The 13571-nt window shown below is 54.3% G+C and overlaps 6 protein-coding genes; 4 read left to right on the forward strand and 2 right to left on the reverse strand.

Moving 5' to 3' along the window:
- The first annotated feature begins 799 nt into the window (after positions 1-799).
- Positions 800-1507, forward strand: CHC_T00009396001 (1-acyl-sn-glycerol-3-phosphate acyltransferase). The gene has a single exon (XM_005712035.1). The coding sequence runs from the start codon at positions 800-802 to the stop codon at positions 1505-1507; it is 708 nt and encodes a 235-aa protein (XP_005712092.1).
- A 1226-nt stretch (positions 1508-2733) lies between these two features.
- On the forward strand, positions 2734-3139 carry CHC_T00008105001 (hypothetical protein). XM_005712036.1 is given in 2 exon segments: positions 2734-3045; positions 3046-3139. The coding sequence occupies 1 exon segment, from the start codon at positions 2734-2736 to the stop codon at positions 3043-3045; it is 312 nt and encodes a 103-aa protein (XP_005712093.1). The 3' UTR covers positions 3046-3139.
- Positions 3140-3671: 532 nt separating this feature from the next.
- Positions 3672-5085, forward strand: CHC_T00008106001 (hypothetical protein). XM_005712037.1 is given in 2 exon segments: positions 3672-4844; positions 4845-5085. The coding sequence occupies 1 exon segment, from the start codon at positions 3672-3674 to the stop codon at positions 4842-4844; it is 1173 nt and encodes a 390-aa protein (XP_005712094.1). The 3' UTR covers positions 4845-5085.
- Positions 5086-5290: 205 nt separating this feature from the next.
- Positions 5291-7546, reverse strand: CHC_T00008107001 (hypothetical protein). Its single transcript, XM_005712038.1, has one exon. It carries the CDS (start codon positions 7544-7546, stop codon positions 5291-5293), a length of 2256 nt encoding a protein of 751 aa, XP_005712095.1.
- A 1035-nt stretch (positions 7547-8581) lies between these two features.
- Positions 8582-11427, forward strand: CHC_T00008568001 (TPR repeat-containing protein). XM_005712039.1 is given in 2 exon segments: positions 8582-11179; positions 11180-11427. The coding sequence occupies 1 exon segment, from the start codon at positions 8582-8584 to the stop codon at positions 11177-11179; it is 2598 nt and encodes an 865-aa protein (XP_005712096.1). The 3' UTR covers positions 11180-11427.
- A 1131-nt stretch (positions 11428-12558) lies between these two features.
- CHC_T00008108001 (hypothetical protein) lies at positions 12559-13467 on the reverse strand. The gene has a single exon (XM_005712040.1). The coding sequence runs from the start codon at positions 13465-13467 to the stop codon at positions 12559-12561; it is 909 nt and encodes a 302-aa protein (XP_005712097.1).
- Between the last annotated feature and the right edge of the window lie 104 nt (positions 13468-13571).

Genomic DNA, 13571 nt, shown 5'->3' on the forward strand with positions numbered 1-13571 from the left:
CTTTTCAAGCCTCTGTTCCGTGTCCTTCTTCATGCCTGTCTTGTTCAGGCATCTCTCGACAACGGGAGCAGCATGTGCCCACTCCACATCAATTAGTAATGGAAACAATTACTCTTGGCGCAGTTCATTGCCGGCATACACTGCACACAATTACTTCCTCCTTGCTCAACAAATTCAACTTTTACCCACATTTTCGACCAAACTTGACCAAATTCCTCTCATTCCGCCTTTGAGCTCGAGGCGTAACCTTTGTGCCCACCAAAACGCTTCATGCAGAGCCTCTTCAACTTTCCCAACCCCTACCACGCAACCCCGAGATCATCCGTCTCCGCCCCACCCCGCTCCATCACCTACGTCTCACAAACAAGGGCCCAGCCGAGCGCGCCCCCCCCCCCCCCCCCCCCTGCGTTCGGCATCGTGTCACCCCCGTCGCCCACCCCCTTCCCCCGCGATCCCCACCGTGCCCGCCGCCCCAACCATGTTCGCCTTCGTCTCCCCTACGCCTCCAACACCGTCATCCAGGCTCACCTATTCGGCCTTCACGAGCACCGCACCGCGACCGTCGGCCCGTCCTCGAATTTCTTGCGTCTCCAATTTCCGCTCGCGCCTGCTGCGAGTGCGCGCGACCGCCACGGGCGCGGACGGCCACCATCCGTCGCAGAGCCTTCCGACGGATGTGGGTGACGCTTCTGCTGCCGCCTCCGCCGCCGCCGCGCCGGAGAAGACCCAGAAGCTGGCCCTGGTCGGCGTACTGTTCCTGGCGATAACCTACTTCTGGTCCATTATCCTCTTCATCCCCATGGCCCTCGCGCACCCGTTTGTCATGTGGCGGGACAAGGCCACGCGCCGGTTTCACGACTTCATCGCCATGGCCTGGATGAAGTGCTCCTTCGGCAGCGTGCTCGTGCACCCGAACATCGTCAATGCCCACAACCTCCCGCCAAAGGGCACGCCCGTCGTGTACGTCGCCAACCACTCGTCCTACCTGGACATCTTCTCGTTTGCCTACCTGCGCCGCCGTATCAAGTACGTGTCCAAGGCAGAGATCTTCAAGCTGCCCATCGTGGGCTGGGCGATGGAAATGGCGGGCAACATCGCCCTGCGACGCATGAACCGACGCGGACAGATGGAGGCGTACCGTAAGATGGTGGCCGTTGTGAAGAATGGCCTCTCGCTCGTCATCTTCCCGGAGGGCACCCGCAGCGCGTCGGGCAAGATGAGAAAGTTTCAGTCCGGCGGGTTTCGCGCAGCCAAGAAACAGAATGCACCAATTGTGCCCGTGACGATACTGGGGACGAGGGAAGTTATGCCGGCGCATGCGTGGGTGCCTCTAAGATACCCGACGAAACCAATATCACTCGTCGTTCATCCACCACTTGATACGGCAAACCGGTCCGTTCACGAGTTGCAAGATTGTGCGTATGAGGCGATTGACTCGGCTCTACCACCAGAAGCTCAGACTAGACCACTAATTAAGCATGCAAAGAATGCAAGGCGCAATTTTTAACAATGACTATATATGATAAAAGCACAACAATGATGACTTGAAGAATTTTAAGCGTGGGGGATGCTGTGTGCTGCGAGGTGCGAAGCTTCATGGGAGGTTCTGCAAGAGGAGAAAATTTGAAGGATGGCGGGGACGGGCAGGGATGTTGTCAAGTTGTTGCACATACATTTACACGATTCCCCCATCCCTTGCGACAGAAAAGGGTTGCTCCCGACTTGCGCATGCAGATGATGAAGTGAAGACATTTTGAAATATTTAGGAGACTTTCGTCAATATATTTAGATTTTGGAAAGAGCTCATGGCGACACTTGCATGCCGGGGGCCCGTTGTGTGGTTGGCTTTTTCTTCTCCGCGTGCGCCTCTCGACTGCAGCTTCGGTGCAAACCAAACCAGATCGCTGTGAGCGTCATCACCATCCGGATACAGACTGCGTTAACAAATCCCAAACGGATTGCTGCCCTTAACCTTGCTCACACCCCCCCCACATCGCTCCCCCTCCCCTCCCCCCCCCCCCCCTCCCACCGCCACACCGGCGCCGCCCCCCTTCGGGCCCCGCGATGGTATACATCATGGGCCCGACAGACCGCAAGCCGTGGACGAGTGCCGAAACCCGCTCCCTCATCGCCCTGCGCGAAGAGATGAAAGCCAAGTTCGACGCCATGAAGCGCAACCGCTCGCTCTGGGTCGAGCTATCCGACAAGCTCAAAAACCATTTCGGCCACACCCGCACCCCAGCCCAATGCGCCGTGCGCTGGAAGAACATCCTCGCCGCCTACAAGGAGTCGCGCCAGGGCATCAAGAACGCCGCCCCGCCAACGCTCCCGCGCATCTGCGCGTTTTTCAAAGAAGTCGAAGCCGTCGTTGGCGACGAGCCGATCCCTATCACAGCGCTCAACCCCAGCGGAGAAGCCGTCCGTCTCGACGACAGCGGCGTCTCGCACGCCGTAGCTGCCGCCGCTGCACATGCCGCAGCGTCAGCGTCTGCGGGCACGTCAACCGTGCCGCCCGTGTCATTCGCGTCTCACACGCCCACGCGCCGCTCACGGAGCGGGATGGACCATGCGGCCGTCATGCACGCGTTGTCGGATCTCAGGGCGGTGGTCGACGCGCACGGTCGGGCACTGTTGCGTATCGAGAAGCTTTTGACCAAGGAGGGGGGAAGACGGGCGGCAGATGCAGTGTACGACGCGGAGCTGCTTGCGCCGGGAGGGGGGGCCGTGGTCGAGATGCAGGAGGCTGTCGCGGCGGAGGCGGCGGCTCATGCGGCGGCGGCGGCGGCGGTAGTGGCGGCGACGGAGGCGGCCGCCGCACAGAATGTCATCCACACCGTCCCGTCGGAGCAGGAGGTCAGGCAGGAGGGTGTGCAGGACACGGACCAGGATGTGAATCTAGTGGCGGGTCAACAAGAGCATGCTGAGGAACCCGTGGATGCGGAACAGGATGTTGAGGAGCAGGGACAGGAGCAGGATTCCGGGCCGGCGATGAAGAAGGCAAGGCTTGACAGCAGTGTAGATGGAAGGTTTGCGACAGTGTCGTGAAGAAAGAATTGTATGTGTAGGGAGTGGAAATGCTTATTATATTTGTTATCGGTTGTAATAAATAGGTACGAGGTACGAGCCCTTTTTTGTTTCAGACTGGTAGTGGGCGACGAAGACGCATGCGCGCGCGACACTAGTCTTGTGAGATGGTGTCTTGCTTTTGCCTCTTTCCATGATTGGGTTCCGTCCATCGTTTGCAAATGAATACAGCACCTTCCTGCCACTCCTTCATGCTCGAGTCGTGCTGTTGCGTGTTTTGTAGCATGCTTTCAACACCCTTTGATGTTGGCTCGATCAGGCACGAGCCGGCGTCTTTCCTTGTACAGATCCTGGACGATACGTGTACCGTGGATAGCTTGTACTGCAGCACCCTGAGGGTACAGTGCACGCATCTTCTTGCCGTGTGCACTGCAAACCTATTGAACCGAGAAAGCCCCCAAGTGGGGTCTGTCAGTCCTTTAATTACAGTGGCCAACGAGCCGAGATCAAGTCGTACACAACAGCACCACCGCCTCGGCGGGACATCGGTCGGGAGATACACATTCTCTGCCGTCCCTACTCCTCTCGCCACTAACACTTCCTCCTCTCCACCGACAATTCCCCGACACCCTCCTCCCGATCGCACCATGAACGCCCCTGCCTTTGTCCTTGCCGCGGCCTCCCCGCGCGCAGTCCTCACGACTCGCCCCTGGCTGTGCGGCACGCGCGTCGCCACGTCCCCGTGCCTCCCGACGCGTCCCTACCTCCCCGCCCGCATCTTCGCCTGCACGCCCGCGCCAGCCGAGGAGGCGGCCGCCCCCGCCGAGGATGCCCCCGCCGAGAGTGCCCCCGCCGAGAGTGCCCCCGCCGAGGATGCCCCCGCAGAGGTTGCCCCCGCAGAGGATGCCCCCGCCGAGACCGCAACGCCCCAAGCGAGCGAGGAACCTGCAGCGGAAGTCGTCGCCGAGGCGCCTGCACAGCCAAGTGCTGATGGTGTCGAGGCTGCTGCCGAGAGTGCGGGCGATGCTACGCATAGGGCAGAGGATGCCGATGCCGAAGACCAGAAGAAGAGGAAGCGTCGCCGCTCGCGGAAGAAGGAGGTTACCCTGCCGTTGGAGGACATTGTCGTGGGGCAGGAGCTGGAGGGTGTGGTTAAGAGCGTCACTGATTATGGTGCCTTTGTTGGAGATATGGGCACGCCAACAGATGGCTTGCTTCATGTGTCGCAACTGGCGGCTGGCTTTGTAGAGAAGGTGACGGATATCGTCAATGTCGGGGATAAGGTCACCGTTCGGGTTATGGGGGTCGATACGGTCAAGGGCAACTTTTCGCTCACCATGAAGACGGCTCAGGAGATGGAGGAAAGGCGATCGGGCGGTGGCGAAGGGAGAGGAAAGGGCAGGAGGGAGGATCAGAAGGAGAAGTGGGACCAGTTTAAGTTCGACCAGACGGAGTATGTTGACGCGAAGGTTACGTCAGTAACCGACTTTGGCGCCTTTTGCCAGTTTATGAATGCCGACGGCCAGCCGCTTCAATCTGCACCGACAGAGGGTTTGATTCATATTTCTGAAATCAGCCAAAATCGTGTCAACAATGTCTCCGATGTTCTATCAGTTGGACAGAACGTGAAGGTCCGTGTGTTGGCCACAGATCGTAAGAGGAATCGTATTTCCATGTCACTCAAGGAGTATTCCGAAGACGCAGATGATAGCAGGACTGATTTCACTGCGGATATGGAGAAGGCTGCAAGCTCCCAGCCGACGTTCAAAACGTCGTTTGAGATGGCGTTTGAGAAGGCGAATACTTCAGAAACTCAGTGATTTCGTGGGCGAAAAAGCGGCTCGGCTATTTTGTGGGGAATGCATTGCGTAAACCGACGCTGTGGTCAATCAACGGTGGGGTTGAAATTTTCACTATCAGCATTCACTCTGGGTCGCTTTCTTCTTATCCACCCAACGAATAATGCGCACTGGTGATGGAGCTACCTCGATAACAAGGTTTCGAACGAGTTCTCTACAGCGCATGGCTGTGATTCTACGACGAATAAAAAAAGTTTAATGAGTAGATCAAGGCTGCGGAAAGCCATCCCTTTGTATCGAGGAGAAAGGCAAGACTGTCGACAAGTTGTGCGACGATTCGGTTGCACCCACCGCTCTTTATCACTGACGCGCTGTTCCCTCCCTGTGCATGCATAGATACATAGATTCTGCACTACAGCTCAATGCTAGAGCCCTATCTCTCTCTTTGCGTCCGGCCAACAGGCCGTTCAAGTCGCTACCCAGGCAGATTCAAAGCACGCTGCTGGGGTTTCGCTGTCTCCGTCTACGAAATCTCTGATCTCAGCTTCCGATGAAAATACAGATTGCAAAACGGCGTCTTGCTTCGGGGGCGTTTGTCGCCTCTTGGGCTTTTTGGCCTTGAGTGGCTTTTCTCGCGGTGGGGGATTGAAACCCCCCTTGGAGCTCTGGTATCCTTTCACAGCCAAAATAATGTTTTCTGATGTCTTGGGCAGCCTGGAACCGCAGAATCCACTTGCAGTGACCTCTGCAATTCCACGGACAGCTGGGTGAAAGTGGGCCATCAGGCATGATAATTCCCAAGATACACTTCTTTCTGCACTAACGATTTCTGGGTCATCAGTATCCATATCGAAGTCTTGGACTAAACCAGAGTCAATGCCTAGGACATTTTCATTGGCCTTGTCTGCCTTCTGAGGGTACAATGGAGACACAAGGGCCGGTTGCAGCATCAACTGGGCAACGCGCAAGAGTCCAATTGTGCAGGTATGAGTAGGAGCAGATGATGCCGCCAAAACAGATAAGCGTCTCCCTATCGCTGTGCATCGGACCATGGGTACTTCGCGGAAATTGATGCAGGACAGTATTGCCTCCATCGCATCAAACGTAATATATTCATGATCCTTGGCCGGCGTATCCGTTCCGTACAAATTGCCTATCGATGTGTATAATGACGTGTCCAGAGCCCTAGTATCACCTGTGAACGAGTCGGGGTCTGCTTGCACTGTTCGGGAGTGCATACCAAGAATTGCGTAAGCTGCGGAAAGACACCTGAAGCGAATCATAAGAGGTAGTCGTCCAGTTTCAAGCAGGGGGCTAAGAGCCCCAAGGATGGCTTCAATGATGTCAGTATTGATAAAGCTCGAGACCCTTAGCAAGCCTTTCAGGGCAGGCGTCAAGGCCAGAGGAGGTTTCCTTCTCTTCGTCCCACCGTGTTTTGAACCCTCTTGCTTCTCGGCATTATGTGATGCGGCTTTGATGACGTTGAAGTAACAGTGACATACAAAATCAAGGAGCTTTTTCTTCGCTGAGTACACCTCTTCGGGTGTAGCCTCTGCGTCTGCTTCTCTCAAATCACGTTCAATTTCTGTTTCGTCGACGACGGTTTCTTCCTTCTCCGGCTTCCTCCGACGCTTCTTTATGAAACGCTTCGACTTCTTCGGGGCATTCTTAGCTTTCGATGACGTAGGAAGCTTGGCGAAGCGCGCAAATTGGATCTCAGCGAGCGGCTCTACGACTTCAGCAGGTGTGATATGTACTTTTGTGATGGCAACCAAGGCCAACTGCTTGGCGATAAGAACGCATATGTTCAATGTTGGTCCCGAAGCTCTGTGGGCATCTCCGAGCACAATTTTGAGAGCGTCAGCGCTCTGTCGTCTGACACTCTCTTCCCTGTCCGCCACCAAATTACAAACGCTCGTTGCAATAGTGTCTGCTTCGTTAAAGTGCGGAAGAGCTTGAATAAGTTGCGCAAGAGCTCTGCAAGCGGCCAGTCTAACTTTTCCCATATTTCGAGTTGCCTCTGTTTCCCTCGCACCGCCACTTCGCCATCGAGAAAGAGTGGCACAAGATTGCACAAAGCGCTTGTATCCAGAGAGTAGTGCCTGTTCATACGCCCTGAGTTTGGCGACTTCTTTTGATACCTTGACTTGGGCCTCCTTATCGGTAATGGGTCGTATCTTGTAGGCGGGGATGATATCCTTAAAGATCTGCGACTCTGCAAGAATCACAAGGGCAGCTGATTGCCCCTTGAGTCCGTGGAAGAGCTTGCGAAGTTCTTTCAACAAGGAGACATTTTCTTCAGGCTTTGCGAGAATCGTTGATGCGATGGAAGCAATATTCGTCTTCAAGGTCTCAAAGTTTTCAAACTTTTTCGCGTAATCCTCGAGAGAGGGTTCCAGTTTCTTCCTCTTGCGCGACTGCTTCGGAGCCTTGGAAGCGCCAGCCGCGACCCCCGTCGACGGTACGGCTTCTGAGGTGGACTCTTCCTCGTTGGCAGCACTCTGATGCGGAGCCTTTCTCTTTTTTTGAGTTTTCGCCTTGAATTTCGGGTGGTGGGCTTGAGCACGCTTCACGCTGCCATCCTTTTGAATTACTGGGAGGGCCTTCTTCTCCGCCTCGTCTTGCGTGAAAGAGCGAGCGCGCTCCCAGGCGGGCGCTTTATCAGGCTTCTTAGACTTTCTTTTCTTTCTTGAAGGTTCTTGTGCAGCTTCAATGGTGCCCATCGTGCGAGGCTGTGGAGGGTGTTCCCAAGATGTGAGTGCCGTACGACGAGGCGCGGCGAGGGCGGATGACGACGAGGTTTTGAGCTAGGCGGGTGTTGATCACGCGCAGTCGCCGCCACCGCCGATGCGAAACGGAGAAATCCTATTGCAGACCTTCAGAGCACGTTTCGTAATGTTTTCGAAAATAAGGAAAATGGATGTTACACGTGTCCACTTGTAATGGTTGCACGACTGCCCGTCGGATCTCGGTACTGTGTAAAAAATTTCCCCCCGTAGATACTGTACAGAATTCCCAGACGCTCTCGAGGTTTCGAAAGAGCAGCTCGCAGCTTGGAGTTTGTTGCACGACTTGCTCGCACTCAGTCCCTTGACGATATCAAATTTAAAGAGGTGGAGACTAGAACCTTAAAAGTACAGTACGGTAGAAGAAACATTTGAATGATTCCTTGAATACAAACACAAGAAGCCTTCGCAGTTCTTCGATGTCGGTAATTTTTATGTGGCGTCCCTCTCGCTGGTAGCTAACCGGTTACACCACAAGTTCAGTGATATTCCTATGGAGATACGACACCTCGACCTCGCGCTCCTCTCCTTGAGCAAACAGACGAAAGACCCCGCTTTCTGTCGCATTGCATATGTATCTTGCCGGATACGGATGTCAGATACCACCCTCGGCGTAGCATCTGCCTGCCGTAATTTAGGTTGGCACGGGAAAGCAGCACTGCGCCATGACAACAGCAGCCAATTCGGGCTGTGATTGGCCGCTATTATACCTCGTAAATCCTAAAATTGCATCCCTCAAAGTCTCTTCGCTCTCCGATTGGCCCCCACGCAAGCGCCTCCCACCTCTCATACTCTGCACCTTCCTAACATACCTTCCCGCATCGAGCTCGCCTGACCGTGAATCCCTCCCGCCTCACCGGCGGCAAGTCCTCATCTACCTCGCCTCCTCTCCCCCACCTCGCCTCCCCCCTCGCCACCGCCCACGTCCCTCCCTTCCGCCGTGCATCCACCATACCGGCTCCAGGCCCATCCATGGCTTTTCTGCCGCCTCCGCTCTCCGCCCCCACTGACCGTTCCTCTCACCACAATGCCCTTCTCCACCCGCGCCTCCCAACCGCACCTCATCTCCCCAGTCGCCGCCGCTTTCTCAATCCAATTGCAAGAGCTGCCCCAACCAATGAGCCCTCTCACGCATTATCAGCCCCTGTTCCACGATCCTCCCGTCGCGTCAAGCGCCGTCAGAGGCAGTCCTCCCCCTCTCCTTCCCCTTTCTTCCAACCGGACGCTGCCAAGTCCTCCACCACCCCAATTCAACCCTCCCAAAAGGAAAGAAAGTATGAGAAGCGCCGTGTCATTCGCGCAACATTTGAGCGCGCACGTCTAGAGGAGCGCAACGGCAATGTCCCCATCGCCCGTGCCCTGTACCGCGACTGTCTCGCCCTCGACCGCGGTGATGCTCACTCTTGGCTCGCACTCGCTCGCTTGGAAGCTCGAGTCGGTGGTGTCAACCTCCGTGTCGGCAGCGACGCCAAGGAAATCACAGAGAAGCAGTCGCACGCCGAGGGCGCCAAAGAGGCAAAGCGTCTCTTTGAAGAGGGGCTTCGCGAGTGCCCCGATTCAGTCCATTTGCTCCAGGCTTGGGCCGTTTTGGAGCATCGCTGCGGGGACCGGGATGCCGCCAGAAGGCTCTTTCGCAGAGGTGCGGAGCTCGAGCCCGGAAACCCTTACGTGTGTCATGCATGGGCCCTGCTGGAGCAGCGTGAGGGGAACACGGAGCAGGCCCGTGAGTTGTTCAAGAAGACCTTGCAAGTAGGCGCGCACCCTGAGGTTTGTGGCGCATGGGCTGTATTGGAAGCTCGAGAGGGGAATATGCAGCACGCTCGGCTTCTTTTTGAGAAAGGGTTGAAGAATTGTAGGAGCTCAGAAGGGTCGTCCGCGTCCAACTTATGGCGAAACTGGGCTGAGATGGAGGAGCGGATAGGTGATCTCCCTCGAGCGAGGGAGTTGTTGTCGAAGGCCATTACTTCGCAACCTCATTTTACTGAGTCGTATGTAGCGTTGGCAAAGCTGGAGGCACGGCGCAGTTGCACTACCCGAGCGCTGGAACTTATCGCCACAGCCGCGGGGCTGTCTGCGAAGCCGCCCCCGGCTGTTTTCAATGCGTGGGCGCAGATCGAATGGGCGTATCGCGGGAAAGTTGACGAAGCCAGGTCTATTTTGCAGAGGGGTCACATGATGCACCCCAAGGATCCTGCACTGCTGCAGAGCTTGGGGATTTTGGAGGATAAGTGTGGCAAGACCGAAGTGGCGCGGAAACTCTTTTACAAGAGCGTTTGCGTAAAGCCCGCCGGCCCTGCGTTTGTTGCTTGGGCGCTACTCGAAGATCGCGAAGGAAATTATGAGGAAGCTAATCGGCTTTTCGAGGAGTGCCTCACTATTGATCCTTTGCATGGTGCGGCGTACAACGCGTACGGGATGATGGAAGCTCGACGCGGGAACCTTGACAAGGCGCGAAGCGTGTATGGTAGAGGATTGAAGGCTTGCGCATCATCTTCGGTTTGGCATGGATATGGTCAGCTCGAGCTGAAATTGGGTGGTGACCCCGCTCGAGCGAGAGAACTGTTCCGAAAGGGCACTGAAAAGACTCGTGGGGACACATCATTCATTTGGCACTCCTGGGGAATGTTGGAGCTGACTGAGAAAAGGGTCATAGAAGCACGTCAGTTGTTCAAGAACGCCTTAAAGCGTTATCCAAGAAATTCGAGGGTCTTAGTCGGGGCCGCCCTTGCAGAGGCAGCTTCATGCCCGCAGTACATCGCAGACAAAAACTCTGCTCGTGACTTCTTTAAACGAGCCGTAGCCGCGGATCCGACCCATGCACACGCTTGGCAGGCCTGGGGAGTTTTTGAGCTCCGCAGCGGTAGAGAAGATGCCGCTAGAGCTTTGTTCAGGAGAGGGTTGCGATTGTGCCCATCTCATGGTGCCCTTTGGCAAGCATGGGGCGTCTTGGAAGCCGCCAAAGGTGACTTTGGGAAGGCGCGAAAGTTGTTCACCAAAGGCACCGAGACTAGTCCCGCGCATGTGCACTTGTTTCAGGCCTGGGCATGTATGGAAGTCAGGGCTGGCAACATAAAGAGGGCTCGAGAGTTATTGGACCGTGCACTGGAGTTTGATGTATACCATGGACCGGTCTGGAATGCTTACGGACTGCTCGAGGCGCGCCACGGCACAGTTGCAAGTGCTCGCCAAGCTTTTGTCACCGGCATAAGGAGGGCTCCTGGTCATGCACCTCTTTATCGCACTTTTGGACAAACTGAAGCGAGAGCGGGAAACTACAAAAAGGCCCGCGAGTTGTTTCGGAAAGGCTTGACGGTTGATCCTCGACATGCTCCGTTGTACCATGCGCTTGCCAAATTCGAAGCCATGTTCGGGGATGTCACAGCCCTAGCAGAGCTGAAAGTGCAAGCCGAACTGTACTTTGGTTCTGAAGCGGAAGCAGATCGAGCATTGCAAAATGGCGAGGAGAGGAACATACCGCACCGAGGTGTCAGTGAAGGTGAAGAAGAGGAATATGGTTCGGTGCCAAATCCAATGGAGCTAGCTCTTGAAGGCGAGGCATTTGATGTGTAGAAATCAACAGCGAACTTATCCACGCTTGTTGAACAAGAGAACTTCCTTACGCACTTGGTCTCGGTCTACACGCAGATGATTCATTCAAGAATAGAAATACGGTATTGTAATCCCATGTGAAACTGGGACGATACATGTTTGTTTCCGAATCGTTTTTGGTCAGCTTAACATTTGGTTGCCCACATAAACATAAACATCCCACGTTAATCTACTTCTTGGCGGCATGCTGTGGTCATGTATGAGCAAAATACAGTATTATTCAAATTCGCCCCATGTCTTTCTCTCCACGACGATGAGTTATGAACACCCATTTTCCGCACACGACAGTTCATCGGAGCTTCTTACGGCGATGAAAGGATTTCTACAATGCGCCGTAAGGTTACTTGACAATATTTCTCGTTGTCGAAAAGGATTTTGTGCCCTGAGCTGTAATGTGCAAAAATGACGTTGATAATCATGACAGCACACCCGGTTGATTTGCTATTGCTGCGGAAGATCTGAGGAGCGTCGGACCACACAGGCTGGCGTGGAAAGTTCTTCCCCTCAAAGCCACTCAATAACAATGTCACCTAGTGGAGAAGAAAAAAATAAACTGTTGACTTGGACGAAGCTGCAGATGCTACCACAAACAGGTTTTGTGTTGGAGGCTCGAAGGCACAGAGGTAAGAAAAGAAAATTAGCACAGGCGGTAGTGCATTTAGATAGAACTGTTTTCTCCTTTGCTTATTTCTGATGCAAGGTTAGAATACTGCCAAACGAAACAGTGCCCTGATAGAGTGCTTTTTCAAGAAACACAGCCTCTATCCTAACCAACGAAACACATGTGGACAGTTCTTGCGGATATGCGTACCAAGTCGCATGTGCGACGAAAACAACGGAAATTACCCTGGGGTTGACAAGGACCGACAGCATGTGAACATAAGTGCATGCATGTACTTATACGTTATTGTGTGTGTTTCATGCTTGGCCCAGGATAGGCTGGTTATGCATGGGACGAATTGAAGACTTAAATATGCACCAGGAGGAGAACTTCTGAAAAATGCGGAACGGGAGACAGCACGAAGTATTCAAGGATCGCAAAGTGAGTACATTTGTAACTAAACATGCCAAATGTAGCCTCTCTCCAGTGTGTCGCGCGAGTTTGATTCCGGACCATTGTGAGCAAACTTTCCAAGCTGGCCTGAGGTTCGCTATTACTGAAATTGTTTTTTGTTATTCTTCTTAGATTGTTCTATTTTCAGAAAGGTATTAGAAGTCTTTCAGGTCTTCACAATGGGCTTGGTACGAGTTTTATACATACTTTGCACCGGTGATTATCTAGTCTCTATACTTCAACCAAAAGGGATGCGAAAACTACACCCCATAAGCGTTAACCGCTTTTACAGCCGGAAGTTGTTCTTTCTTTCTCTCAAGACTCCCATGACTTCTGCAGCGGAAGCATTTCTCAAATCGAGACCTTCGGCAAGCTCCGGGCGACTTGTTCTCATGAAGGGGTTGGACATCTTTTCATCACCAATAGTCGATGGGACAGTAGGTTGGTGGTTTGCAACTTGTTCCTTTGCCCAAGCAAGCTTCTCTTTGACACGGGGGTTAGAGGGATCGACAGACTGTGCGAATGACAGATTTGTAACGGTGTACTCATGGCCGCAAAACACAAGAGCTTGGTCTGGGAGTTGCGCGAGGGTTTTGTTGAGTGAGACTTCCATATCAGCGGCGTCACCTTCGAAAAACTTTCCGCAGCCCGCCACCATGAGGGTGTCGCCAGAGAAAACGGCTGGCTGCTCGGTCTGAAAGTAGAAGCAGATGTGCCCCATTGTATGGCAAGGGGTCTTCAAAGCCGTGTACGACAGGTCAGAGTCTTTTATCGCTCGCGATGTGCCTGTTTCCATCTTGACATTTACAGCTTCGGCATCTTCGTAAGCGGAGCCGACAATTTCGATGCCGGGTACGAGGGCGGCGAGCTCGCTATTGCCACCGGCATGATCCCAGTGGTGGTGGGTAACAAGGGCTGTTGTGAGGTTGACATTGAGGGAATTGGCAAGGGAAAGTAGCCTGCGGGGATCTGCTGGGTCAATGACAGCGGCGACGTTCGATTTCTTGTCGTGAATTAAATAGGAGAAGTTGTCGGAGAGAATGGGAACGATGTGGACGTCGACGGATTTGTTGAGGGGGACCGGGGCTATGGAGGCAGTGAAACGGGCAGGGTTCGACGTAGTAGCATGCCTTACGGCTTTGGACGCTCTTAGAGCGAGGGGCGAAGGTGCGTGTGTGATGAAGGCGCTGAGCATGGCGTGGCAGTGTGTAGCGGTAATAACTCTTGGATACCGAAGCGGCGTGGGGAGATCGTATCGAACGGATCAAAGTGTTGACAGGGCCAATGATGTCATCATGA

Source organism: Chondrus crispus, genomic scaffold, assembly GCF_000350225.1.
Source record: "Chondrus crispus Stackhouse genomic scaffold, scaffold_94, whole genome shotgun sequence".
Lineage (NCBI taxonomy): Eukaryota > Rhodophyta > Florideophyceae > Gigartinales > Gigartinaceae > Chondrus > Chondrus crispus.